General features: G+C 41.9%; 1 protein-coding gene across 10 annotated transcripts in view; it reads right to left on the bottom strand.

Moving 5' to 3' along the window:
- CADPS (calcium dependent secretion activator) overlaps nucleotides 1-27899 on the bottom strand; it is a 207045-nt gene that overhangs the window by 35690 nt on the left and 143456 nt on the right. For 3 of the 10 annotated variants that reach the window (XM_053989358.1, XM_053989361.1, XM_053989363.1), the window contains 6 exons: nucleotides 20392-20507; nucleotides 14715-14871; nucleotides 13606-13747; nucleotides 6845-6991; nucleotides 3602-3757; nucleotides 704-851 (listed from right to left, as the gene is read on the bottom strand). In XM_053989358.1, the coding sequence (XP_053845333.1) occupies nucleotides 704-851; nucleotides 3602-3757; nucleotides 6845-6991; nucleotides 13606-13747; nucleotides 14715-14871; nucleotides 20392-20507 (866 nt within the window). The remainder of the gene's footprint in view (nucleotides 1-703; nucleotides 852-3601; nucleotides 3758-6844; nucleotides 6992-13605; nucleotides 13748-14714; nucleotides 14872-20391; nucleotides 20508-27899) is intronic. The other 7 variants (XM_053989360.1, XM_053989362.1, XM_053989364.1 and 4 more) reach the window with 3 other exon arrangements.

Genomic DNA, 27899 nt, shown 5'->3' with positions numbered 1-27899 from the left:
TCAATTTGGCTTGAAGTCACTGGAGCAAAATGAGCATTCTGATGCATTTAATTCATTCCAATTTGCCATGTCTTTCTAATTCACAGGTCAATTCACAGAAACTTCAACCTGCAACTATGGCTTCAGAAGAAAATAAAAATTGGCAATTAATTAAAACAGGTTTGTTATTTGGGAACTTGAGTCATTATGAACCTGGAAATCCAGAATGATCAAGTGTGCAGATTACAGCCAGTACTCGAGGAAGGCAAAGCAGCCGGAATTTCAATCTACTTTTGGAAGTTCTTTATTTTTGTGGTTTGTTTTTTTTTTTTTTCCCTTACATGCATCACAGCAACAACTTGTCAGTTCTGTTTTCCTTATGTTTGTCTACAGAAAATAGCCATACACAGAAAGTGTGTTGCTGACACCTGGCTCCAAGGTGCAGTTAATGACTCAATTTATATGGTCATCATGCAACAACCAAGCTTGAGAGATACCGTATGCATACCACAGTCCTTGCAAAAAGCCACTCCTAAGTGACAGGGATTCCGAATGTTTCTATTCATTAGATTTGAGAGCAACCCCCTGTACATTCATCTGCACACTCTCTATGGAAGGCTAAATCCACAAACGATACAACGTCTCTGAAACGAGCACAACAGGAGACAGGAAATTTCATGACATTGCCTTTAAAAGCTGTGAAAGGAAGAACCTGCATTTTTACCTCTTGGCCCATTTCCATACTGCAAAGCTTTGTAGACTGAGCTTTGGCATCCACCATGACATTAAACATGGTGCATATTGATTGAGGGACTCGGAAATCTGTTGATCGGCTGGTTTTCTGCAGTTTTACTTCAAATGCAATCCTTGTTCTGTGAAGGAAAGTAGAAGAAGATGTTTCAGTTGCTTTTAAACATACTAAGCCAATAATAATAGTTTGAAACAATACTGAGAGGAGTTTGAGAGCCAGAAAACTGAATGCTGCTGGGAGTGCATAGTGCAATTGTTACAAATGGGTTTTTTCTAAAAATGATTTTCCTCTTTAAAAAGAAACCCCCTTTCTAGAATACACACTATTTATAAAGTGTTCAACAGTTTCAGGGAAACTGTGACTCTCTTATGCTTGATAAACAGTGTGATGATGTTACAAACAGCAGTGTCAAGGCACATCTTTAATTTGGTTGTATTAGCTGATTGATAACCACACCCTGCTGCACTAAAGGAAGCTCCTATTGCTCCCTGATATCAACTACAAATAACAGAAACTCCTTTATTGCTTAACTAAAAGGACGCTGCCAGATCATTGCAGTTATAGTGATATGATAGTATTTGCTCACTGGAAGTTCTTAATTGATTTGTAAGTTCTTAATTGTCTTGTAAGTTCACAGAAGTGGTTTCCCAGCACCACACACATTCACCAGACTATATCTGCAAAGCATGCACAGGCATGTGCATATGAACACACCTGCATCACACACCTCCCCATTTTCCTGAGGTTTCACTGAGATCAAATCTGACATCCCTGGCAGTAACAAACCATGATACACCAAAAGCTTTCTTAGGCCAAAACCTACAAAATCTGATCCTGTGTCATATTTTAAATACCAAGGCATTTGTGAGTGTAACACAGGAATGCTTTCCAATGTGGTGGGCATTGCCTTGCCTTTTTTCAGAGCCCTTCTTCATATTCCAGAGGTACTTCACTAATCTAACCTGACACAGAACAATTATCGCATCACACAGAATCTGCCAATAAATTAACATAGGAGCTTCAATCTAGAAGTAACAAATAATATCAGCTGCAGATCAGGAATAATTCTGAACTTAAATGATCCCACAAGGATTATGCAAATAAAAGCTCAATTATGAATGTGAAGCTCCTGTTCTGGGGATCAGATGTGAGCTGGTATGTAGGTCCTTCTGCCTGGATTTATTAATTAACAGGCCTTCCTCGCAAGGGCTGCTTTCCTGACAGCCCAGAAATACAACCCAGTGCGGAAGGCAGGGTGGCTCCTCCATGGATTCAACAGTTCAGAGACAGACGCGAAGAAAAATGTTGTGTCAAACTGAAATTGCTAAAGAAACCTTAGCCAGGCCCTGTTTGCAGGTGATATAAATAGGGAAGGCAGCATATTGGTTTACATCAGCAATGGCATTTGAACTGATTTAATTACCAGTGCCAGATTTAGCCTGGACTCGGGGACTAGAATGTTGATAATTACTGAAAGGACCCAAGGAGACTGGGATTTTCCATCTCCTCATGGAAAGGAGCATGTTCCTACTTATGCTCACAACCATTATATATAGTTGTACCAATACAAGCTGGGACAGGATTTTACATAGGGGCAACACATTTGTAGAAATGTTGAGGCAAATCAGGGAAAAAAACCACCTGGCTTCCAGGCACACAAGCCCTTCTTTAGATGTACCTGGAAATTTGCTTATTTTTCTGTTATCTCAGCTGAGCTAACTTGGTCTGATTTTTACAGACCATTGCAGCTATAACTGTGCTGTAGGGACAGCAAAGGGACCTTAATTTCAAGTGAAAGAAAGCAAAAAGAGAAAATAAGTTTTGCTGGTGGTGCTGGGGCAGAGCAGAGAGCAGAGCTTCAGCACTGAGTTTTCTCCTAAAGGACAGCCTGACAACTGAAGGACAACTAAAGCTCAGTGTTTCAAAAATTGCTCTATGTCAAACACAGAGAAAATTAAATGCAATGGATCTCATTGCACTTAAAATGCACTAGGGTTTATCCAGAATGGTGAGAGAACAAGCCTTGAGCTATCTGCCTTCCTGCCTGCATCTCAGGGACTTGCCTTCCCCTGTGCTGACACTGCACATCCAGGCTAGTGAGGACTGTACTGAAAATAAATGCCAAACTCACACTTGCAGAGTGGCCAGGAAATTGTGGTACAGAACAGCCACATGACACACTGCAGTTAATATTAGCATGTATTGGCTATATTTGGCATCCATTTTTTCTCTGGTTCATCTCTTTGTCGATGGATTTTTGCACAATGAAATACCAAGTTCTTTTTTCCTTCTTGCCTTGTTATCTCTGATGCAAATGGACATAAATTGCAGTGGAAAAGTTGGAAATTTAACTTCAATATTTTGCTTTCAAAATGACAGCTGCCAGTATGTCTAAAAGTTGCTTAAAGATATCTCTGTTTTGGAAGATCTGCAGGTAACTATGCTATAATGTGGCTGATGATACAACAGCTTTTCCCAATCAACGGCAGACGTGAAACCTGTGTGCCAAGCAACACACTATCCCACTTTTAAAATAATTTTTTCTTGGTTTTTTTTTTTTTTTTTTTTTCATGTATCTATGCTTTTTAGGTGGGTGCTGGGATCTTTCTTATGGCTATGCCTTCAGCAATCAGCATCATCACACCAACCTGCATTTACAAAGATCTGACATCGTGTGTGGCACTGAAAATAAGTAATTACCCACAAAACCCAGAAGAATAGGTGATGTATTGCCTTACTGTGAATAAGCACTCTCCCTAGTCTCAACAGAGAAGCATCTCCTTGGGAAAGTCCACAATTGGCAGTACGGGGGTGAATTCCAGTTTTAAGGTGGAATAGCTTTGCATCCTGTGAGCTCTTGTGGGCACCTACCTTTTCACACAGGACTCGATCATGTCACTCGCCATAAGCTTCAAGCGCTGCTCCAAGTGCTTCCCAAACTCCTCCTCAGGCCAGTGCAAATCCCGAATGAAGGTCTGTAGGGCATCAAGTTTCCAGAACATATCTTCTGAAGTGCCTGATCCATTGCTGGCAGGGCAAAATGAGAACAAAAGTCAGAAGTGGCATCAGGGTCTTTGCAACCTGATGTGGAGACCATTCCTGCAACAAGTGTAAGGCAGACAGCAGTTTCATACACAGGACAACGCTGGCCATCTCCACCATCAGGATTTTGAGTTTTACCATACAGTTGCCTAATCTACCTTGCTGTCATCACCCACAAAACTTTCCAGACCAGATGAGTAAGACAACATCATGAGTTACACAGATTAACGGGAAGAACGTGTGTATGGTAAAAATCAGCCTTAGTTAATAACCACATTAACATATGTGATTATTAATAATTAAGGCCAGAAACTGTGGGAGAAAATCCTTGATCAATAATAACTGCTATACTAGGCTGTATGCAGTTATTAAGATTTAGGGTTTCATGCAATTCTCCCCCCTCCAAATTATATCTTGAGTTTGCCTTGTCCCCCCAGTGTGGCCCCGTTTCCAGGTAAGGGACAGTGCTAACAAGTGGTGAGCGAGGACACACTTTATCTCTTGAACAGCTGAAAAAAAATTGGGGTCAGTCAATTGAGCTAAAGGTACATCTCATATCCGGAGTTTCGGCAGGATTTACTGCTGCACCTTTTTCTTTGCAAAGGCAATTACAGGACAACAAATTTACATTTCTAAAAATTTACTTTGCAACAACTTTGGTCTGCCACAAAATTCTCAATTTTTTTCCCAAGCATATATTCTTGTACCCACACCCCTGCCCAGATGGAAGTCTTTAGTCCTGCAGTGTGTAGCTACACCAGCTCTTTTCACAGTATAATTATATCTCAAACCTCCACTTACAGAATAAAAATACAGGACTGGATTGCACTCTGTTTGTGCACAGAAATTTATGCATCTCTAACCCTTTTCTCTCCCTCTCTTCTTCTCCCTCACTTTTTTTTTTCCCAGAACAATTACCAAGGGAGCTTCAAGAGTTTCAACCCCCTCCTCGCATACCACTAATGCTAACACAGTAATTTATAAGATATTTAACACACCATGCATTACCACTTGTGCTGACATCATCTATAGAAACAGATGAGGGAGGGTGTTTCTATTGTGACAGATGCCAGCTGCATTGAGTTAATGCTAGAGGAGCTGGGAACTAATACAAACAGGGCTACTCCCAGGTGAGAACTGCAGTCCCAACATGCCAGAGGGGTCCTGAGGGATCCTGGACTAGCAGAGTCAACAAGATAAAGAATGAATAGTCTTGGTTGTAGGAGAAACATATCTGACACTAAGCAACAGGTAACATGTCCTCGATGGAGGGGAAGGGTGAGTAAAAGGGAACCAGGGAGATGAAAAGATAAAGAATCAGGCATCTGCTTTTGCCAGGGAACCAATTTGGACAACAGTCTCACACGTTCATCTACCAACAGTTTTTAGTTCAAACCTGTGCTTGGGTGTAAGCAAGCTTTAACAGTCTAAACCCAGTTTTGGAACTGCATGGATTTACATTTTAAGTGATTTAATGTATACAAATACAATAATTGGTATTTACTACAGCAATATTATAATATCCATTTGGTTTCAAAATTTTTGAAGAATTATTCTCAGTCTTTTTCTCACTTTTGATTAGGGCTCCATCCAAGTAAACAATATAGTATATTCATTTCCAAAATGCACTGTTCATATTTTGCTTGTGAGCACCACAATTACTCTAATCACGCCGGCAGCTTGCAATATCCCATTGATGCTCAAGCATTTTCAGAGGGATTATCCAATTTTCTGTCATTACATGATTCTTATCTTTTCAAGGGCAATACCACAAAGCATGCACAGAGCAAGATTAAAACTTTCAAGTACTCTTTACAGACAACTGCCTAAGCTAACCTTTAAAATAACTATCTTAGCATGAATATGAGTTGTATGGCTTTGAAACATAAACAACCATGCTAATATTTTAAAAGCTTTTAAATCTATTTAAAAAGATTTCACATCAGTGTTTTCTTTACTTTCATTCATTACCAGTGCTCTGCAATCCTGCCTGTGCCAGACTAATGGCAGAGGCGTTCTGGTGGACTCCAGGTGTAGATGTAATTGAGGGTGTTTCAGTAAAAGTGAACAGGAGATTCATGGGTGAGTTCTTCAGTTTTATCTATTAAGTGAGAGGATAGAGGACAAGCACTACAGTGCTGACTGAGACAACCCTATGCCAACCCTAAATAATTCTCTAGGGTTTTAGAAGGAGAATGGACAAATAACAGTTCCCACGACAGGATATCATGGGAGATGAGCTACCTCAAATGATGAGATTTGGGTTGAGCCCACTGTGTACCACCCTCCACACTGCTCAGAGAGAAATCTCCTATAAGAGAACTTGCCCAATCTGTTCTGAGGATATGTGGTATGTTCCCCCCGAGTTTCACACCTGCACCCTGGGACACTCTGGCAGGAAGCTGGGAGCACAGAGTTCAAGGCTCCTACAGAGTGACTGCTTTAACACTATCTTCCAAGCCATAATCTAAAAATCACATTGGAAATATCTTTCTTTAGTTGGTCATGGCAATATTTGGGCAGTAATGAAGGCTATGGAGCTTTAATTCCTCTCTGTGGCATCCCCCAACATGAATAAAAACTGTTACAGGGTGCTCCTCTTTCTTAGACTGCTTCATCAAAGTCGAGACAAAAAATATCTGGGAAATGCAGAGCTTGCATTAAATAAAATTCATTTTTAGATCTACATCTGGTCCACAGAAATTGGTTGACTGGCATTGAAATTGGTTCATCTTCTCTTTTGGACAAAACTCTTTGCTGAGACACATAATGTCATATTGTGAGTTCTGTGGTTTGTACGTTATTCAGACCATACCCCATTGTTGACAGCTATTTTGTAAAGCAAGATACTTGCTCAAACTCTCAGTGGGAGTTGAGACAAATTTTCAAGGTTTATACAAAAAAAACCCTCAAAATACACATGCCAGAAATTCACTAGTGTCTCATTCAGAAAACATCTAATTAACTGTATCACTCTTTAAAGTTTTATGTAATGCACAGAAACAAACAATACATATCCATGCCAAGATTACTTTAAATTTAAATGAGATCTAATTTGAACTGAATACACACTCAGAATCATAAATAGCAGCCATCCATGACGGTGCAGAAAAGCTAGGCATTTGTGGGATGCCTAGTGGGATGTTAACTGGTAGATTTGGTACTTTAGGGAGATTCACATTTGGTAGATTCACATTGGGCAGATTACTTGTTAAACTCCTGTGGAAGAAACAGACAGAAAGAAAAAATACCATAACAGTGACAATGCCGATGTAGCAGAAGCACATGACACTCAGAAACAAATCTGCAAAGTTCACAGCATGAGGACAGTTAAAAAACTAAAGCAAAACATTTCAGAAAGAAGCATGAGTATGGAAGCTTAAATGTACTGTCTTTTCAGTCTGCTATAAAATTCAAATTCCTTAAAAAAAAAAAAAGCAAACCAGAATGAAAAGAAGAATTGCAAAGGGAAAAATTGACAGAGAACTTAAACACCTGTGAAAATAACTGCACCTTCAAGTCCTGATACCATTTCAAAGTGCAGAGAGCAGCTTTTCTTCCAAAAAAATCTCTCTTTTAAGGAAGAGTCTCAATTCTTACACACACAGGCTCAAAGGAAGTGCTAAACTATGAGATCTGCTAAGGGACTGGAATTTGAAATAATAAAGAGAGAGTCTGTAATTCTAGCCACAAGAGTTTTTCTCACCACCAAGCTCAATGGAGTTGCAATTTTGCGGCAAAACCTCTCTGTCTTAGACCCTCCACAAATAAAGATGAGCTAATCTGGAGTGATGAAACAGTGAATTACAAGGTTCTGTGACGACTGTGCCCTGATCCTCCCTTGCATTCCAGGGTGCAAAACAAACGATTGTCCAGCCCCACTATTTGTGCACTTTGAATAAACTGCACTTTGTATATGAATCCAGGACTAGTATGTGACTGTTTCATGGCTGGAAGTGGGCCATGGGGTGATTTGATATTCAAAGGTTAATACGAAGCATGTGCATTTGGGCATCATGACTCCAACCAGTATTTTCAGATGTGCAACTGTTATGCAAATAGGGATCTTTAAAAAGTGGACAGCTGTATTGATTTAATGCAACATTCTCTCCTGGAACAAGGTGCATGTAACAGCACTGCATGCCCAAAGTTTGGAATCCACCCTGACAGATTTCATTGTGCTAGGTCTCTAAGATATTGTAATTGGTCTAATTCTGTTTTAGTGAGTATCTCATAACAGTTATATTCTACATGCAAATTAAAACATCAGGAGATCTGGGAATCAGCAAAACATAGAACTCAATTACCCAGCTCACATATTACCTGGCTCTCAGAAGAGAGGCCAGTTTCAGAAAAATGCCTCATTTCTGCCCTCTCCCAGGAACACTGTCTGACCCCCTCATACACAACCCACAGGTGGTTTTACAGTCCCATGTGGGGAACAAAGCCAGATGCTTTGACACTGTTTTCATCAGATTGTTACTTGGACTCAGTGAAAATGGAATTAGAAATTCAGGATTTCGGCTTCACCCTGCACTGCTGAAGCTACAGAAAGCTTTTCTATGGATGCACATGGGCACTGCTTCAGCATCCAAACTTGCCTGCTCTGAGACTGCATGAGGATATGCCACCTTTGGAGGTCTCTCCCATTTCTCTGGATTAAATGAGTTACTTTACAGACACCATTATCTGGATTCCTGTGAAACTATCAAATTATACACTATGTCTTTCAAGGCATATTAAAATCTTAGTAACTTCCCTGAGACATATTTGGCACTTCATTTCTTACTGCAAGTTTTATATATCAACCCCCAAAGTAACGGAATTGAGCTGCCTGAATAAACGTTTCCTAACGCATCAGACGATGTGAACCACATCTCTGCAAGAGCTCAGCTTGTCATTGCTGGTGAATGTTAGGGAACAGACTTCATTCCTTGTGAATAAAATCCCTTGCTGGGGAGGAAAATCACAAATCAAAGCTTTTTCTAGTGAAAAAACCCCCACGACTATGCTCTGATTTCTAATTATTTCTATGATTCTTAGCAGATTTAACTTCCTGCTATCTGCGTGTTCTCTTTTTCAGGCAACATAAGAATTCAGTACTGTCACAAAGCTGTCCATTGTTTCCATTCATACTGTATCTGCTCCTAAGATGATATGACTATTGAATGAGACATAGACTACATAGTGATTGAGAGAGTGTTAAATCTTCAGAAATGGCAGTGCATGTGGTTAGATACTGATATGGAATAAATAAAGAAATAGCAAGAGGTGGACAACATATAAATGTATAAGGAAAAGCAACTTAAATAACTTAGCCAGATGGTAAATACATAAATCAGAGGACCTTTGGTTTTAATATTAAAATTCAAGAAGTGACAGTGTTATATTAATAAAAACACTGTATTAATAAAATATGACTTCTAGAGTAAACAGTATACTATATTCACACGGAAACATATTTCTTTTATACAACACATTATTTTGCTGATGCAAGAATATGTTGCAAGAATAAGTTAGTACTTTTAAAACAAAACAAAACAGCAAAATAATGGAGTATATTATGTTAACATACAGTAACTAATGTAAAAAAATATTCTCCTGAATTGACATGCACAGTTTTTCAGGTTCAACTGATCTAATTATCTGACTAACAGTTGCAGTGAGACCTCTAAAAATGATTAATATTACCAACAAATGTTCCATGAAGCCTGCAATTGTTCAGACCATAAAACTACAGGTCCAAGATGAGAAACTGTTTCTAGAAGCCAGCCATGCCTATTTAATATAGATGGCTAAATATAACCTGAGCCATCAGGCAGGGAATGTGGGCATTTGCATCAACAAGATGAGGGCTGTCTGATTTAAGACGACTCAGCTTCAGGACTGGATCCTGATACGTTTGATGAGAGAAACACGCTCTGGAGCTGCACCACTTGCTTTCCTGGCGTCTTCTGCTTCAGCCCTGTTTGTGTGTGTGAGCTGTGGCTTTCACCTGGGCTGTCTGCTGGGAAATTCTCAGTGCAGACAGACTGGCAGTGTACCCCTGCACAACCTCCCAGTGCTCACACTGTACTGCAGCACCGGTCACACGGAACATGTCCAGTTGCACCATGGCTGCTCCTGTAGAGCTGCCCTAGCAATGAAAGGAGGGCAGAAAAATCACAGTATTTTACTGAGCTGTCTCCTGGGTTCAGAATAGAGCTGAACAAGACCCTTGGCCACACCTAAATGCTCAGTTTCCTACAGGATGCCTGAAATGATTTAGTGATGGGAGACGCAAATGCCTGTCTCTTCCATCACTATAAACACTTGCAACCTCACTGTCGAGGCTGAGCAAATGCTCAAGAGCAAATCTTTTCACAAAAGCCTTGATGTGAAGCAAAGAGCTTGCTAGTGAAGTAGGCAGTCAAATCTGTGCTCTTCCTGTGACTGACACCCAGAATAGTAACAAAAATACTCACTTTCACTACAGTGGTGCTTCTTTTTAAGGGGAAACATTTTTCACTATCATTCTGTAGTTGTACAACCTTATAAAATGATTAGTATAATCATATTGTTCAAGTTCTGACATTTATATTAATGATACATTTATAAATAGTTTGCAAAGGGCTAGTGAGCAATTACTAGATGCTAAAGCCAGGACTACAAGCAGTAGAGAGACCCCTGGGTCAATGAGTAATGTCCTAGTCAAGCCATTGGTCATCATTGCATGAGCTTTAGCATTTGCTCAAAAAGACCTTCCAACACAGACACACACACAGAGACGCACACACATACGTGTCAGCTGGCTGCAAGATAAATCAGCACTCTGCGAGAAGCTAGCATGAAAAAATCCCATTGCAAACCCTAGTTTTCCAAGACCTCTCAACTCACCAGAGAACAGACCTACTCTGTATCCTGCATACTTGGATGACTGTGCGAAGGACAAGTGTTCCACATTTCTCTGCGTGGATTCATACAAGCGCACCAGCTGCTCTAGCTATAGGGCACGGACCCCCTGCAAATTCAGCAGCTCTGCAGAGGCAGATTACAGAGCCCTCATGAGCACATAACGTCCATGCTTTCCCCCCACCATTTTTTTTCAATACTTAACAGTATCTCTCTCCCTGTGATTTCTATACCTAACTCCTCAGAGCATAAGGTGCAGAGTATTCAGCAATGAAAATAGAAGAAATACATGCTTGCAAACTGCCATCTGGTCAGGTTATGGAGGGCTACATATTTCAGCCTTGACTGCAAACACAAGTACAGAGAAACCCTTTCAAAAGATTCTGTGTTGTGGAATAATTTCTTGGTTAACAGAAGATAATGAGATTTCCTTCTCATAATGCACTGTAGAGATCCAGGACAACAAAAAGCTTGGTAGAACAGTCAGCTTTGATGATCTGTCTTTGCTGCCCAACTTGAAGGTCTATCTCCAAAGCAAAGCTGTGGAAGAACATTCTGCAGTGTTCCCGATTTCCAAAAAAGCTCTGCTGGAGAGGTGTCAATAGAAGGTCACAATTTGGTTGGGAATTGGCTGCTCCAAACTATTTGAGAATCTACGGCCAAAAATTCAACTGTGCTACAGTATGGACATGTGGGGTGAGAAGAGAGTAGATATAGGAGGGCAAATCAAACAGATTAAGTCTCTAACCTGAATTTTTCTGCAAGTTCCCTGTCGATCAGACAAAGAGGAGCAGGTGGTCTGCCCAGGAGGCAAAGATGAAGATGCCTTAACATTTAGTTCTGAACAGCACATGAAATATGTCATAAGATCCTAGGAATGACACTCCTCTTTTCCTTTGCACTGTATGTGCCACCCTCTGGCACTCACTGGTGCCTCCCTTCACCGGGGCACATCACGTTGAGCCAGCGTTTGCAACTCACACTTTTGTGTGCGAGACATAAGAACAAAATATCAACACGTGAAAAAAAAAAACATGGTGCATCTTTTCACCAGATGGACAGAAGCATCTCGTGGAAAGCACCCACTTTCCTGCTGGAAGAAATCTTTTAAATACCCAAGTCTGTAAGAGAAAGAGTCCATCCTGGGCTTTTGCTTGGAGATGCAATGCTCAAAGCACACTGTAACTGGAACTCCAGAAGGGAATAACCATCACAAGAGAACTAAGAAAAGATCTTTTATAACTATCAGACATAACTTGGAAATGATAGATGCTGGCATACCCAGGGACAAAGCATTTTGACAGGCAAGTAGCACATCCAAGTACTTATGGACATCTAGATTTAACTCCTTGAAGTAATTAAAAAGCAAAAAGATGACAGCTTCTGATAAAAGAAAAAAAAGCCAAATGATTTGTTTATTGAGTGCTTGACCCAGGTAGACAGGTACACAGAGTTAACTGTCTCTGTTTCATAACAGACAAGGAAATACATATTTTTTACTAAAGCAGAGCTCTGAAACTGAAGTTAATGCTAACTTCGAAGTGCAATTCTGCTTGAAGGAGTGGCTGTAAAAATGGCATTCTCCTACTCGAAAGATCTATTTCTTGTATGTTTTCTGGGTCACATCTGCTTATTTGAAACAAGATTTTTTAGGATCTTTAATCCTGTTAGCCTGCAGACCAGAGACAGCAAATGGAAAGTGAGAGAGGCTCCTGAATGCCAGCCACTTAACCCCACTCAAAACAGAGGGGATGATCAGGTGTCAAGAAAAAGCCCGAGATTTGGCAGGCAGAATCCTTACGGATGCTGAGGATGCACAAGAAAGAAAGGAAAAAACCTGGGTACTCAGACTCCAGGTTGCATATGGGAGGCTGGCTGCTGAACAAAATCTCTTTTCCTTGTAAACGGAACATATTTGGTGTGAAAAGCCCTGAAAGACCACACGTTCTTTTATACAGCAACCTCTGAGAGTGCAGTGCCATTTCACTTGCTCTAGAGAATGACAAAAAAAGCAAGGAAAAGAGTCTCTCCAGAGGTCACCTGGTCCCATTTCCTAGTCTGAGGCACTGCCAGACTCATGTCGCTTGCAAAGGGTCCATCCTTCTCTTTTAATATCTTTATTAGAAGGAAAAGTCAGCTATTTCCCTTTGTAGGAACTGACTTGGCTTTATAGCACAAGCATGACAGGGTTCAGTAATGCTTCAAAACCTGTGAAATAACAACAGTAATCCAAAGCACATGTCACATTTTTATCATTCACCAGCTCTTGAGTTCAATTTGGGTTTTTCTCAGGTTCCCAATTTCTTGCTGGTAAACTCCTAGCTTTCCAAATGTAAGAAATTATTATGCTTGAGTCATCATGCCCATGTTTCACTTTGGTTTCTGCACGTCTAATCCTACAGGCAGAGGAGCTGGGACTGGCAGAGCTGCCCTGGACATGGGGACATGTGCAGCCACCAGCCATGGGGCTGATGCCAGAGGCACACACTGCACTATCCCCCCCACAGGGTGGGTGGAAAAAGTGAGTGTTGAGAATAAATACAGCAATGACTCACAGGGGTTATAGGGCTGGAACTGAACACAGTGAAGCGAGATTTTTTTGTTCTGAAAAGGAGCTATGTGAGTTCAAAAGCAGCATTGGAAAGGCCTTTTAGAATGGGTTCCAAAAAGCCATGGCAGTTAAGAAGGTTTTCCCATTTTCATGCTTCCCTGTTCAAAGGCACACAGTTCAAACTGAGGCAGCGATGCATTTCAAAAAGCCAATACCATTTCCCTCATTAACCTGAAAATCCTGAAGAGATCAGGCCTCCTATTTAGAGCATTAAACGAGAACGTTTAAAGCATTTTCTGCATGTTCAGTCTAACATTTGCTAATTCACCTCTATATGAATCTCCATCCATTTGCACCCAAATTCCGATTGTATCAAAGGAGGTTTCCTTACTTTACTGGCTCCCATGACTCCCGCTCAAAGCCCCTGTGAATTGACTGTGCAATTGAGGACTCCATCAGATCGACATATCTAACAACAAGTGGAGCAAACAGGTCTTGGAGGTGTTTGTGGAATTTTCCATTGCACAAATTATCTAGAATAGATAAATAAAAGTATAGTAAGACACGACTGTTATACTACAACCTCTGTAACAAACCACAGCGTGGCACTTCATCAAACAATGAATTTGTCAGTAAACAGGAAAACTTCAAGAACATAACAAGAGCCAGAGTTCATGACACAGACAGCAGGAATGACTTCTTACTCCAAACAAATAAACAGACAATGAACCTTCTTTTCCATTAATGTAAAACTTACAAATACATTATCACTTCCTGTGAATAAAACCAGTGTAAGAAACACAGTGTGGCAAACATTTGGCTTTAGCAGGTGGGATAATAATTTCTTCTTTGGTTGCTCAGCACCATGATGCTGGAACTTGCTTTCTGAGGATGAGTCCCTGGCTTTTTTCACATGGTCTTAGAAAACTAGCTGGGGTCCTGGTCTAGGACCTAGCTAAGGCAATGCCATTTTTGCCACCAGCTCCCCAGGGAGGGTTGAACTACCCAGGAAAGTGCCAAATCCTCACATGGGTTTTGATAGCATGGGCCCAAGTGCTTTGGAGGAATGTCTTATTTCACAAAGCACTATTCTTCTGAACTACTCCTGCTTCCATTTACTTTAATATTTTCCTCCCTTCAATAAAATCTTAAAGCAAGGACCAGTTTACTCCATGCTAAATAAATTCAGTACACACATATAATACAATACACACATTTAATGACAGATATAGAGTACCTAATTCCTGGCTTATCAGGCAGCCATTATCAAGAGACTTGAGAAGATGAAACAAAATAAAATTCAACTTCCCACCTTTGACTGCAATGATTTAAGGGGTGTGCTTTTTTCTAGTGGCAATGGAATAAAATCAAGCTGGTGCTAAAGGAGTTTGTAAATCTCTACCAATCTCAGTTCTCTGTGCAGTAAGGAGAGGCTGAAAGCATGATCAGTAACCTGAGCCGCCCACTGAAGAGGAAATGATCAGAATACAGAATACATACAGTCACTACGGAGGGAATCGTTTATGAGCTGAAAGAGCGGGAAGCTGTCCCAGGTGTCTGGGGGTTGCACCTCTAACGCTGCATCCATATCCACTGCAAACAGGGACAGGAAGGTCTCCGCGTGCTCAACCATTAGGTCTGACCACCAAGCAAAGGCCTTCAGAGTTGGTAGAAAAAGATAATAAAGATGTGTATTAGTTCTAATAAAGCACAGGGAAAGATGTTAGGCCACATATCTTAAAAAAAAAAAAAAAAAAAAAAAAGAGTGCATCTCATGGAAGCTACCTTTATTGTAAAGAGAACAGTGCTTTGGAGCGCTAGCCTGCATGGGCAGTGCTAATCACAGAATTAGGCACTGCTGTTCTAACACAAAGCTTTCTTGTAGAGGGTCTCTTCAGAGCTGCACTGTAAAGGCATGCAGCTATAATGTAGCAGAGAAGGTTTCATCTGTTCAATTTACAATAAATGACTTCATTAATGATGCTAATTATCAGGGAAAAAAAACCAACTAATTCTTATTTTGTAAGTACAGAAATTTGGGAGTTTCTGCACTGTGCTTGTGGGTTTCTGACGTGTTTTTCAACAGCTTAAATTCTACTTGGATTCAGTACTTGCATTTGTCTTGAAAAAGTAGAAGCCTGAGACATTAAAATCTGTCCTAAATCATTCACACCCTGTTTTCAAGATATTTCAAACATCACCAGTAAAAGTTACTACAGCACTGTTCATTTTACATGGTTATCTAACACACTACCACCTTCATGATGCTACTGATTAGGAACCCATTACAAAGCTCTACTATCGACATGCCAAGGTAAAAAAAAATATCTACGGCAAGTCTATATTTTCACAGAGGCAGGAAAAACATATGTCTAAACTTGAAAACCAAAAAATATCAGTGAGGTAACTCATTCTCATGCACATGGGTCCTTAAAATTCGCTGTGCGGGCTCTCTGAGGTGACATTCACATCATACATGGCTCAGATGTGAATGCTGCAAATGCATGCATGCGTGTTCAGTAGTCACTTCCGGCTGGGAACATGCAATATGAGAAGAGCTGTCCATAGGACCATGTGCTGTCATTTTGAAGTGGTAGAAAATTACTCAGTGACTTAAAGGAGCTAAGGAACAGCTTTGTGGCACTTGGCAAGAAAAAGAAACCTCTAGCTTAGGCACAAGAGTGGAGATGAAACGGAAGACATTGGGAATGGAGGAATCAGTTTGAAGAGGAATTGCCAGTCAGGGAGGGGCATTTTTTGCAGTTTTAGCAGACATGAATAAGCAGAATGGGCTTTCACTCTCTCAGGGTTCAGTTTTGATTCACTGATGAAGAACTGCACTGATGTGCACAGCCCAACTCCAGCTACTGGTTCACCTGGGCATGGAGAGGGAACAGCACCTCTAAAACAGGTTACTGCCATAGTTTCTTCTGTTTTGGCTCGACTTCTCAACTGCCAGTCAGGGCAGTTGTCAGGGGGTCTTTGGAACTATTTCCACTCCTTCAATCCTTTAAAACATAAAGCAGACTGACACTGCCCTGTTATTATTCCATGAGTTGATACAAAATTGATGTGAAGGCACAGATAGATTGGGCACTGCACTCGGCATTCTCTTCCCAGAGCACATCCAAGATGTAAACCAAATAACCAAAATAACCACATGACCCCCAAACTAATCTTAGTATTGGGCCTGCCCTGTAATGGGGGTGAAGATGTGGACGAGGTGAGCTGTGCCATGAAGGCACAGCTTCAGTGTCTGCCCATGCCTGAAGCAGCAGCACCAGGAGGTGCATGTCCCAGTGGTCATGGCAGGGGACCAGATAGCTACAGCAGAGTGCTTTGTCTGCAAACTATCCTCAGCTTCAGGCCCAAGGAGGAAGCTGCCCAGCTCTGCTACAGCATCTCCTGCTTGGGGATGCAGGGGTGCAGTGGTAGTGGTGACAGTGGCCCTGGACGTCTGCAGAGTCGTCACTCTGGCAAAGCCAAAACCAAGGTGAGGGAGCCTGCGTGGGGCTGAGGTGCGGGGCAGTGCTCTTCAGCGCTTCTCCACATTTGGTGCTGTGTCCAGCCAGGCACAGGGCTGGATGCCAGTGACTGCCACGCTGGGAGGCATCAAACTGCTGAGAGAGCACAGAAGAACCAAAACCATCAAGAGGCAAAGAGGCAGGTGTGCTCCTGATGCCTGCTCCAACCTGCTCGCAGAGGTGGGTGGGAAAGGAGCGCTGCTGAGCCGTGGGGCCGAGTCCTCTTATGTGAGCAAGGCCTGGCTGTGGTTTTCAGGGAGGCTGTCCTTGCTCTGATGTGGTTTCTCTGGCTGTGCCTCTGCCTGCCCAGAGCCTGCCATGCTGGCACCCACCCAACACTGCCCCCGGCTCTGCAGGCATGGAGCGACCGCTACCAAGGACCGATGGCAACCGGCATTTGCGGGGAAGGGAAAAGAGAGGAGGACAAAGAATGTCTTCTGTAACAAATCCCAACATAAACACTTCAGAGTCCTGCAATAAGAACCTGCTTTCACAAAAAAGGAAAAAAAAGAGCTATTTAAAAAAAAGAAAAGCATGTGATCATTGGTGGAAAAAAAAATATGCCCAAACCACTAACAGTTTTCCTTTTGCTTGAAAAGTCAAATTTTAACTCTGTAATTCTCAAACTTATGTCAGGATCCTCAACCTCCTCCCTAATTTCTGTAAGCAGGATTGGTAACACCATACTTAGAAAACCTTCAAGATGGTAACATTTCATTTATTTACCATCTACTTACCTGCTTTGCTTAAATAATAATGTAAAGGGGTAAAAGAGTGTGCTTTCTAGTCAAACACACCTATTATTGTATATTTTACACATGGATACACATGTATATATGTATGACCTCAAGGAGTTAAGATACATATATACATATACACATATGTATACATAGAGAGAGAAAACACAAATTTAAAAACAGGTGAATGGCATTGCCTCTGGCATTTGTCATCAGTCATCCAAGAGGAAGGGAAAGGGAGCTAGGAGACATCTGATGGGAGAGATGATAGAATGCCAGAGACCTCCTGCTCCCAGATTACAGACATAGGCACATGGATTCTGCTATTTCTGCCTGTGCTGCATTGCTTCTTTCTCATGGGTAAGACAAGCGCAACTGACTAGACACGATACTCCTCTTGTAATGATTTTTGAACTTGCTCTGAGTATTATTTTCTACATTCTCATTAGGGAGTCTGCCTGGATGTCCACATGGTGAAAAAAGGGGCATGTGTTAATTGCAAAAACTATTGTTTTTAGTAAAGTAAGGCATTTTGTCAGTAAGCAGTGCAACTTAATTTTCTGCTGAATAACCGAAGTAGACCAGAGTCACGCCTCACAGGTCAAGCCTTCTCCAGTGAGTGACAACATATAAAAAAATTCACCTGTAATTATGGGGGGGGGGGGGGAAATAAATGTAATACCTCAGCAATGCTCATTGCACAGTGACAGCATAATGTGGCTACAACACATCATAAAAATCAGTGATAAACCACCCAGCCTCTTCTCTTTCTTCCCTGGGTGCAATTCAAAGTGTGCAGAGAGCTGGCCAACTGCCTGTGCACTGCTGAAATGCCACAGCCACCCTCAGGACAGGGATTCAAAATGCACCAACAGTGTGCCGGGCTTCTGGAGGGAGATGGATTTCATCCTTCCAAGTCACCGTTCAGAACAAGGGACTGGGATGCCTCCTATCTGTCTTGGCATTAACCTTCTGTCTCTAATCAAAACCTTGTGACACAAAAGATGCTGGAGAACAGTTCTGAGCCTTCCTCGTCATGTGAGGATCTTGGCAGCATGGCTGGCTGAGTGTGACTGGTCCTGCAACTGCTTCCTCTTTTCAAAATAAGCTGTGTTTTAAAAAACAGCTCCTTCCCAGCTGGTTGTACATCCAGCCTGTGCTGGTGAGGAGTGGAATAAAACAGTTTTTGCACAAGCATAGTGCTCTCAAGCACCCCTTGCTTTAGTAAAAAGGAGGTTTATTTCACTCTTCACCTTATATATTCTCTCTCTACATATAAATACTGTATATCCAGTACAAGGCACATACAGACAAAACCAGAGGAAGACCACTACCATTCTAGGCACTCGTGTAGTACTTAGTCCATCTCCACCACAGTGTACTAGAGGTTGGGTGAATGCAAACGACAGGTAACAACAGGCTGAGGAGCGAGTCCAGGCAGGTAGGGTTGTGTTGGGATGTAACTGCAGCGCTCGTAAAATATACCCATTGCTGCATGCATGGACTGGACTGCTATGCCACATTTACCCTCCTGTGTCAGGCTACCAGCTCCGCAAGCAGCCGACCCAAAGTTGCTGTTACATTCCTCGGTCAAAGTTACGGAAGCGAGGGCAACCAGGGTAAAATCCCAGTAGGAAACATGGCACTGAGAGGGCATGCACGGAATATGACAGGAGTGACTCGTTTCGTTCGGTTTAGTCACATACCTCTTTCCCCTGCCAGGATCATCCAAGATTGAATGAACAGTAGAAAAACAGGGAGGAAATTTAAATATGTAATCAGGCGTTAGTTGGGTTTTGTGGATTGCTGTGTATTATCAATACGTAAAACTATACTGCATATTTAATACACACTGGAATGATTTTTAGGTGATTGTGAAATTATTTATCAATGCTCTTAATGCAAAATATTGTGAGTATATCTATATCTATATATATATTAATGGGAAGGAAAAGAGAAAATAATAAAAGAGTGCAATAATACCTACAGTCATAAACAATAACCGTCCACTCCGAATTTTAAAATTATTAACTTTTCAATACGCATTCAAGAGCACCAGATTTACAGAGAACTCAGGGTTCAATCCTGCAAATACTTACATGAGTATGCAACATCACCTGCTCAGGGAGAAATGTCCTGACGTGCTGAGAGCAGGACTACAGCCAGCCATGCCAGCTGCCTGTGGGATCAAGTGTTTCCAGGATCAAACCTCACGATTTTCTGGTGTATATTTGACTATGACATGGTTTCAGTGTTTTAATACACAAATCTTTCTGTTAAGGCGCTTCAAAGAGTTAAGAGTGGTTGCATTAGGCCTTAAATAACCCAGACAATGAGTAACAGAGCATAGTTCATCCTAACCTCTGTGACTAGTAATTGAGGTATTACCAATAAGCCAAGGCAGAAGAGGCCAACAGGAAACCACGTACTGGAGGGGCCCACGGAGACCCCTGGAAACAACCTGAATTTCCTTGCTCCACTCCGGACAGCAGGAGCGGCAGCTGCGGCAGGGACCGCGCTCATGCTGGCTGGAGGCACACACACACACACAGGTCATGATTTGGAAATGCGACCTTTCTGGAAAGTGGACAGGCTTGCTCTTGCAGGTAGTTGGTGGTGAATATTTTAGCCAGGTTGGCACTGTCAGAAAGGCTGCAGATTGACATCGAGGAGAGCACAACTCAATTAAATCATCCTTTAGCCCTCCCTCCCCTCGGAAAACACATTCCTTCTGAAGTGTACCTTGCCTTCATCATACTCAAGTGTACTTTCAGCTTTTAAAAAAGGTAACCCAGCATCAGTTGGTCAGCTTTTAAAAAAGGTAACCCAGCATCAGTTGGGAAGACATCACACAAATATACAAAGCTCCCACCGGATCCTGTGGAAGACCTGGGGGGACACGACCTCGCTGAGGACGCTGCTCACCTCTGCATGGTGCTCTTCGTTTTGCTGTAGGACTTCGATTACCAACTCTGCCAGACGTATTGTATCTTCTAACTTTTTAGCTGGTGTGACTAACCGGCCTACATTCTCTGTAGTACAAGAACTCAAGTTAAAAGGAAGGCAGGGTGAAAAGCTAGACGAAGAGTGAGTTATTTTAGAGGTTAAAAAAAACCCCATAATATTCTGCAGCTTTAAAGATCTTTTCATGCATATGTTAAATGCTTATATAATTAGTACTGAGCAAACCAGAAAGCCACATTCGTTATTATACTATGAAAATACAGTGCTCCAGCTCCAAATTTCACAATACTGTCAGAGTTGGTTTGCTTTATAGTGGCACTTCATTAGCTCAAATAAGAACATCACATTCCCTAAAGACAGCATCTGGCCACTAATGTATGAACAATATGTATCCTTCAATGTAGATGATGCTATTATAGGAATCATATCTATATTATTTAAAAATTCTTTTAAGAAGATCTATTCAAACAAATCTGTCAGCACTTGTAATAAATTGTCAGACTCGAGCAATTTAAATGTCACCTGCTTCTAAAAGCAAAACTTGCAGGTCTGTCTTGCTCCAGGATTTAACTCTACAAGGGTCAGGAGTTATACATGCTGGAGGGAGTGAAAAGTGGTAAATCCTACACTCATGGGTAAGATTTATATGGGAAAAGAGACGCAAGTTTACAACAAAAACCCCGCAAAACAAACCAAAGAGTTTAAATCCTGGAGCTTGGTGTTTACCTATGTTGAGTTATTTTGCAGTGTTTTCTGAAAACTCTAAAAATCAATTAAATTATATTCTTCCAGGTAATTTCTATTATTAATAACACATTAAAAATATGAGGTGCTAACAATATGGAACATTTAGAGCCTTTCACTAGAAATAATGTAGAGGAAAAGAAAATAACCACAATTTCCCTGAACGACAGCTTCCGCAGAGCTGACCACAGACGTGTCTCTCTGGTTCACTCCCAGGTCCCAGTCCCAGCTCTCCTGAGTAGCAAGGGCAACGAGAGGCATTTCACTACACAGCCAGTCCATACCTCTGCATCCAGGAGTATTTTGGCCTCTCCATGGTATCAAAGGGCAGCTCACTGCCCTGGGGTGTGCAAACTCTCCCTTTGATGGTTGTTTGGAGCAGGAGTGGAGTAGGAGACCTGCCCCCTTGGGATCCATGCCAACAGGCCAAGTACTCACAGGACATCTTGCTCCGGCCTTTCACACACCCTGTTTTATTCCTAGTGTTTTGGTCTTGTTTACTGGTGGGACAGAAACGAGGTTGCATAAGGTGGCCTGTTCTGCTTGACTGGGTCACCCAGGGAGAAATCCCTGCCTTGCTGAAGGCTCAGGGAGCTTACAGGACTTCATTCTCCCCCTCAAAGTCTTGCCAGCCCCTAGTTTCCCCTGAATACCTGTTTACAGGTTACACAGTTCCCATGAAAAGGAAAGCCATATGTTTCAGGACAGTCCCAAATGTGGCTGGTTTTTGGAGGAGCTCAGCAAGCTGGAGTCTGGCACTGTAGGGGCTCAGCGTGGCTGAGGGGTGGTAAAGCATCATGCAAATGAACTCTAAAGTTTTACTGATTTATGGCACAGATGAGGGCCTTGGGTGTTTCTTCTCCAGTTTTGCTGCTGTTTCTTGTATCAATAGAAACAAACAAACAAAAAAGAAATCAAGGCTCCCCTTAATATAATTTACTGAGCAAATACTGAAATTGGAGAGCTCCTGGTTAACTCCTCAGTCTCTGTCCTACACTATCCAGCACCTCGATGGCTACAAGAAGTAAAAACCACTTCCTTTTGCAAAAGGAGCCCAAAGACAGGTCCCTCAGTAAGATCTGGCTGTTTCTGCACCTCCAGTGCCAAGGGGAAGCTTTTCCATTGATCAGTGCAGCATCAGGCCCATTCTCATTTGCAACATTGATCTGCACTCAAATATAACTAAAAGACAAAAGTGTTAATAAGAACAACTGCTCAAAGATGCTGTCTTTAAAGAAAATATTGATGCTTATATAACTTTGGCAGCCAGCAGATGTCAATCTTAATTTTTTTCCTTCTTATTTTAAATATTTCCCTGGTTAAGTTACTATACATCAGAATATTCTGCTAAGATAGCTGGAGCACTGACAGTTACATGAAACGTATACGATATACTTATCAAACATTTCATCCAACATCATGTAAAGCTCATACATATTTATAGTTTCCATGCAAAATGTTATGCAACAACAATGTTATTTTGTGCTGACGTTGATATTTGAAAATGTTGCATATGTCAGACATTGCTAGACAAAAAAATGTGGACATTTTGAAATAAATGCTACCTCTAAACCTCTAAAACCTACCACGTCGCACTAGGTGTTTTGTATGTATAAAGCTGCATATGAGGACTAGCTTTCTACTGCTACACGAGCGGCTGCTAGACTAGAAAACCACTGAATAAAAGAAAGGAAGACTATTACAGTACTTGGCGGCTGTTTGGCCATGCCTTTGAGCATATGATCTATCATGTTAGTCTGCGTTTGAGGAGATGATGGTGGCCCAGCCGGCGGCTTAGGCTTGGGCGGACGGGCTGGTTGTGCATGACGGAGAGAGAGAGACGCCAAAAGTAAAGAGACAAATGACTTCATAAACAGTGACAAAAAGATGGAAATTTCAAAAGGAACATAAGCAGAAATGATCAAATACAAATGGAATAAGCTGTTGGGTTTTTGCTTATTGGTGTTTGGGGTATTACACGGTAATGACACCATTTGACAACACATATTCTAGAAGTCAGCAGATTCGAACGTCCTACGTGCAATCAGAAAGCTAAAAATTCAATGCAAGTATGAAACCACACTTAGCACAGTCACACGAGGAGACTGAGATGGGTTAATTCAGTTAAAACTCTGGAATTCGGAAAAGGTGAACTAAAAAACACAACTTGAAGTCAGCTCCCCAATGCTTAGGCACGTTTAGCAATAGAATAATGAGCCATAGGAATTAATTGCTTTGCAAATATCAATTACACATTTTAGAATTAAACGTCACTGTTGGTTAAAGGGAGCTATAAAATATTCTTGTGCAATTTAAACATGTAAAAAAATCTGTCACTTAAAAATGTGTGGTTCCTGATCGTTTCCAGCTCATTTAATTATTTTCAACTTGGAATTCTAGTGGCTTTTATATTCTGGGTTGAATCATATATAAAAACTTGCCAGCTCTATCAAATATGTTACTTGCTATTCCAAATGTTAGAATACTGCAATCAGGACTTGACCCATCTGTCATATAGTTTACAATATCAGCGTAGGAAAAATTCAAAGAAAATAGCCTTTCCTTTTACATACACCCAGAGAATAAATTAAATGCTGTGAATATATTAACACAATAGTTTCTATTCCTTTTAATAACAGTTTTTAGCAGCATTGTGACTATTTTTAATCATGCCATTTGCAAGGAATCTGGCATATTTATCTGGACATTCTATTGCCAAAAGTCCTTGCCATTTTGCTTGCATTTTCCAGTGGGGAAAAAAAATCAGTTGGCTTGTGCAAAGGAGATTTCTGATTGCTTTTATTTCTCACAGAGCTACAACACTTATCAAAGTATAATGAAGAATATTCGAGTAAACCATTAAGGAGTGTGAGTTAGGTTGGTGCCCCTCTCCATACACAGGGATAGGTACACATACATACATAAAACCACACAAAATGCACACACGTGCACACATGCACACACACACACACACACACACACACACATTTTTAGGCTGTGTAATGATTAATTCAGACTCTCAGATTCAAGCTACTGGCTTTCTTTCTTTTCCTTGTTTTCTTACAACAGGAAAAGCAAATATATTCATTCATCTCTGGAGTAATCCTGATCTTTGTTCAACATTTACCAAGGGTGACTTTGTCCCCAAAAACAAACCTCTCAGCCTCAAGTGACAAAAATAACTGTGTTTTGGGCATTGGCCTAATGACTTTCACTCTGCTTTAAAACATAAGCAAGAATTAAATTTGGCTACTCACTGGTTGCTCCTGAGCTTGACATGTAAATGTAGGAAGAGTATTTTACTGCCCATTGCTATGGAGAGCAGTTTGTGTCTCTGGATGGGAAGGAATGGTGCAGAGAGGGAATTGTACATCTCCTCCCACCCATGTCTGACAACCACAGGCTGGGAACCCCTCACCACCCAGGGGAGTCTGTTGGGTGGCAAAGCTGGGGGTGTCAAAGACAGAGAGCTCTTCCTAAGAGTGCCAAAGCCAAGGTGAAAGGAATCTGAGTTGCACCCATTGCACACGTCAGCACTGCAGCCCTCAAGCATCCTTAAATGTGGAGTCCAGCCCCTGCATCCCTAACAGTTACCCATCCAAAAATAGCTCTTAGGCTTCACAGACATCCAGACTCCAGAGTGTTGAACGGGCCTGATTAGCACAAGTGTTTTCTGTCCTAGGGAAAAGTCATTAATAGAGAAAGAGGAGGAGGAAAAGGCAAGAGATGCAGCAGCATCTTCACGAGTCGCTGGTGCAGCGCGTACAGAACAGCTTGGAGGAGGCTCCCGCTGTGCAGTTGTCAGCACAGTGCCCCAGGGTGGCTCTCACTTCACTGGGGGGCCTGTGAGAGACCCCTCCAGCACCTTACCCTGCTCCTGGCATCCCCCCACCACCACCCGCTCTTGGAAACAAGCTCCTACAAGGCACTGGAGCAGGCTAAGCAACAAACTCTTGATATAATTCTGATCTGGCCCAATCTGCACAAATATTCAGCTCTTTTCACACATTTCAGTTTTTCAGACCCAAATTCAAGGCTCTTGCATGAGGGCTGCAGAACCACCTGGAGGTGAAGGAGGGGAAGAGTTCTCTCTATTCCTTGGGGCACTGAACACCCATGAGCCCCAACTCATGTTTTTCCTTGTTGTCTCTTTATTGCAAGAAAATTTAAAAGATTAAGGTCTGGCTAAGTAAAGGAATTCATTTCCTCTGTAAATTTAAACAGAAATGAGGTTGTGACAGCCATGCACTGTGAGGCACTAGAGCTCACATACTTCTCTAGGTCCAGGTCCCAGAGATGACATTTGCGGTCCCTTTCAGGGGTGGCTCAGCTCCTGCTCAGAGCAAGCGAGATGTGTGAGGCCGGATGGGTTTTATGGCACTTGTTAGTGATCAGCTGCAGCGTGTGGCAGGTTTTGTTTCACTTTGGCTTTTCTTTTTTCCCCATCCTTTTCCTCTCTGATCCCTCGCTACAGCCAGTTTAGTATCAGAAATATTCTTGTACTTGCTGCTCATGCATGATTTAAACACCTTTGTCACTGAAACCAGAGCTAAGAGCAGCTTCTTACTGCCTGACAAAATGCTTTCCTGGACAAAGTCTTCTAAAGGTATTTATGCTTCTGCATGATACTGGCACATAAAATACTTGCAGAAGCGCAAATTACTTGAAAAATTCTGGGTTTGTGCTTGCAATGAGCTTCAACCTGCAATAACACGTATATTGATAAGTCTGTGCTACACTGGGTATAGATATTGCACACAATTCATTGTGTGTGACTCTTTACAGACTGGAAAATTTTCAAACTACGTATTTCTACCTCAGCACCATGATTTCTGCTACATCAGTTACTAAAACATCAGCAACATTAAGAATTACTCTTGCAATAGGAGAAGAATATTATTGACTTTTCATATTTTTTAGAAGCGTAGCCATTGATTCAATGATTTCCTCATAATAATTAAAAATATATGACCCTTGCCAAAGGCTTTAGCATCCATGTGTTATGTGTGCATTCATTTGTGAGCCAATCATCAAAACGATACAAAAAGCTGTTCTTAAGACAACTGTAAAGCATAATGGACTTAGCCCAAGGACGAGGCAGGGCAGCCTTTTATTATACTCATGAAATTAATTTGCCTGTATCTGAAAGGGATTTCAGTGATGGTATTTTTTCTCTCAAAATAAGATATTTATTTTAAAGGGAAAAAAATAATAGATTTTTTTTTAATTCAGAAAGAGATGACAATTCACCTCAAAACCTCAACATACTGAAGAGAGAACTGCTCTCCTGATTTTCTAATGATTATTTATCCTAGTGAAGAATTTGTGCCTATCTGAATTGTGCCTCATACCCCAGGCAGCAAGTTGCTCCTGCAGTTGGTGAGAGAATCATAGAAAGAAATGCAGAATGCAGGTCTCTGGATTTTTGAAGCTTTTACAATAAGTTCGTACTGCTTTAGACACTGCCTTTGAAAGGTCAAGAGGAAATCTTGAAAGCTGCGTAAAGATTCTTTGTTAAACACAGCCCAATGCCACTTCAAGGAAGGAAACAAATAAAGCAGCATTTCAGCACACATGGATACAGGTTACAGTTGTGCCTGAGTGAAAGTATAGGATTTATTAATGACTTCAGCCTCCACTCCTGCACACAAAGATGGATGTTTTAATATATTTTACATTTTTATTTACTCAAACAATGCAATTTGATTTTCTTTTTAAGCTTTGTGATTTATCATAAATGCTGGAGTGATTGCCTAGCAGGGGTTGGGCTGACAGATCACACAGGATCTGTCCGTGCCTCGGACCTGGTCAATTGACAGGCAGCGCAGCTCCTCGGCTGAGTTACAGATACGTGCACAGAGCTTCTCAGGCTGAGATCCAGAAATAGGGAAGGCGAGTGACGTAAAGTGAGCATGGGACTGTGACAAGGGCCAGTACGACTGCCTTGGAAAATGCCACTGCTCCTTAACAACCTGCTGTGCTGCTCTAGTCTAAAACCAACCTCTCCTGCACCCGCTTCCTCAGTGGAGGACGCCTTCCACGCCTGCTGGGGCGAGTGTACGATCAAGATGCTCCATGGCTGGTGCCAGCTCAGGCTGATGCAGCCCAAGCTGCCGCGCTCAGTCCCTCTCCTACGGGTGCACCTGGGTCCCCAGCCTGACACAGGCACCTGAGAGATGTCTGCCTCTGTGCAGGCACTGCAGCTGCCCCTCGGTGCCCCGTGGGCAGCACTGACCCTGAACTGACCGGGTTCCAGCTTCACTCCCACCTGGCATCACCACAGGCTGTGTTTTCAAGTGAGGTTGAGCTTCCCCAGGAGCCCACCCAGCGAGGACAGCGTGTGCCAGCCGTGGAGCATGGTGAGGGGTGGTGCCTTGGGAGACTCCTTCCCTGCACAGGGGATGGAGTGCTGGACAAGCAAAATCTGGTATTTCTGGATAGCTCAATTTGCCTTGGGGACAGAGCAATAGGATTTCAGTAGGTCCCTCTGCTCTCCAGCTACTTTCCATGAGATGGCCCACTGCTCTGCCACCCACACTCTGGCACTAAGCACCGAGATGAGACCTGTCTCCTTCACTGCTCATCTCTGTGCACCAACTCAGCACTACCACAATAAACCTCTCCTTACAGAGACCAAATCCAAATTGCAATACAAGAATTAGTCTGAAAACTGAACCCTCCACCCAGTCTTACACCAAACACAATCAACTGTCAAA

This window comes from Vidua macroura, chromosome 13, assembly GCF_024509145.1.
Source record: "Vidua macroura isolate BioBank_ID:100142 chromosome 13, ASM2450914v1, whole genome shotgun sequence".
NCBI classification, from domain to species: Eukaryota; Metazoa; Chordata; class Aves; order Passeriformes; family Viduidae; genus Vidua; species Vidua macroura.
The sequence above is the reverse complement of the archived record's forward strand: the minus strand, read 5'-3'. Positions and strand labels throughout refer to the sequence as shown.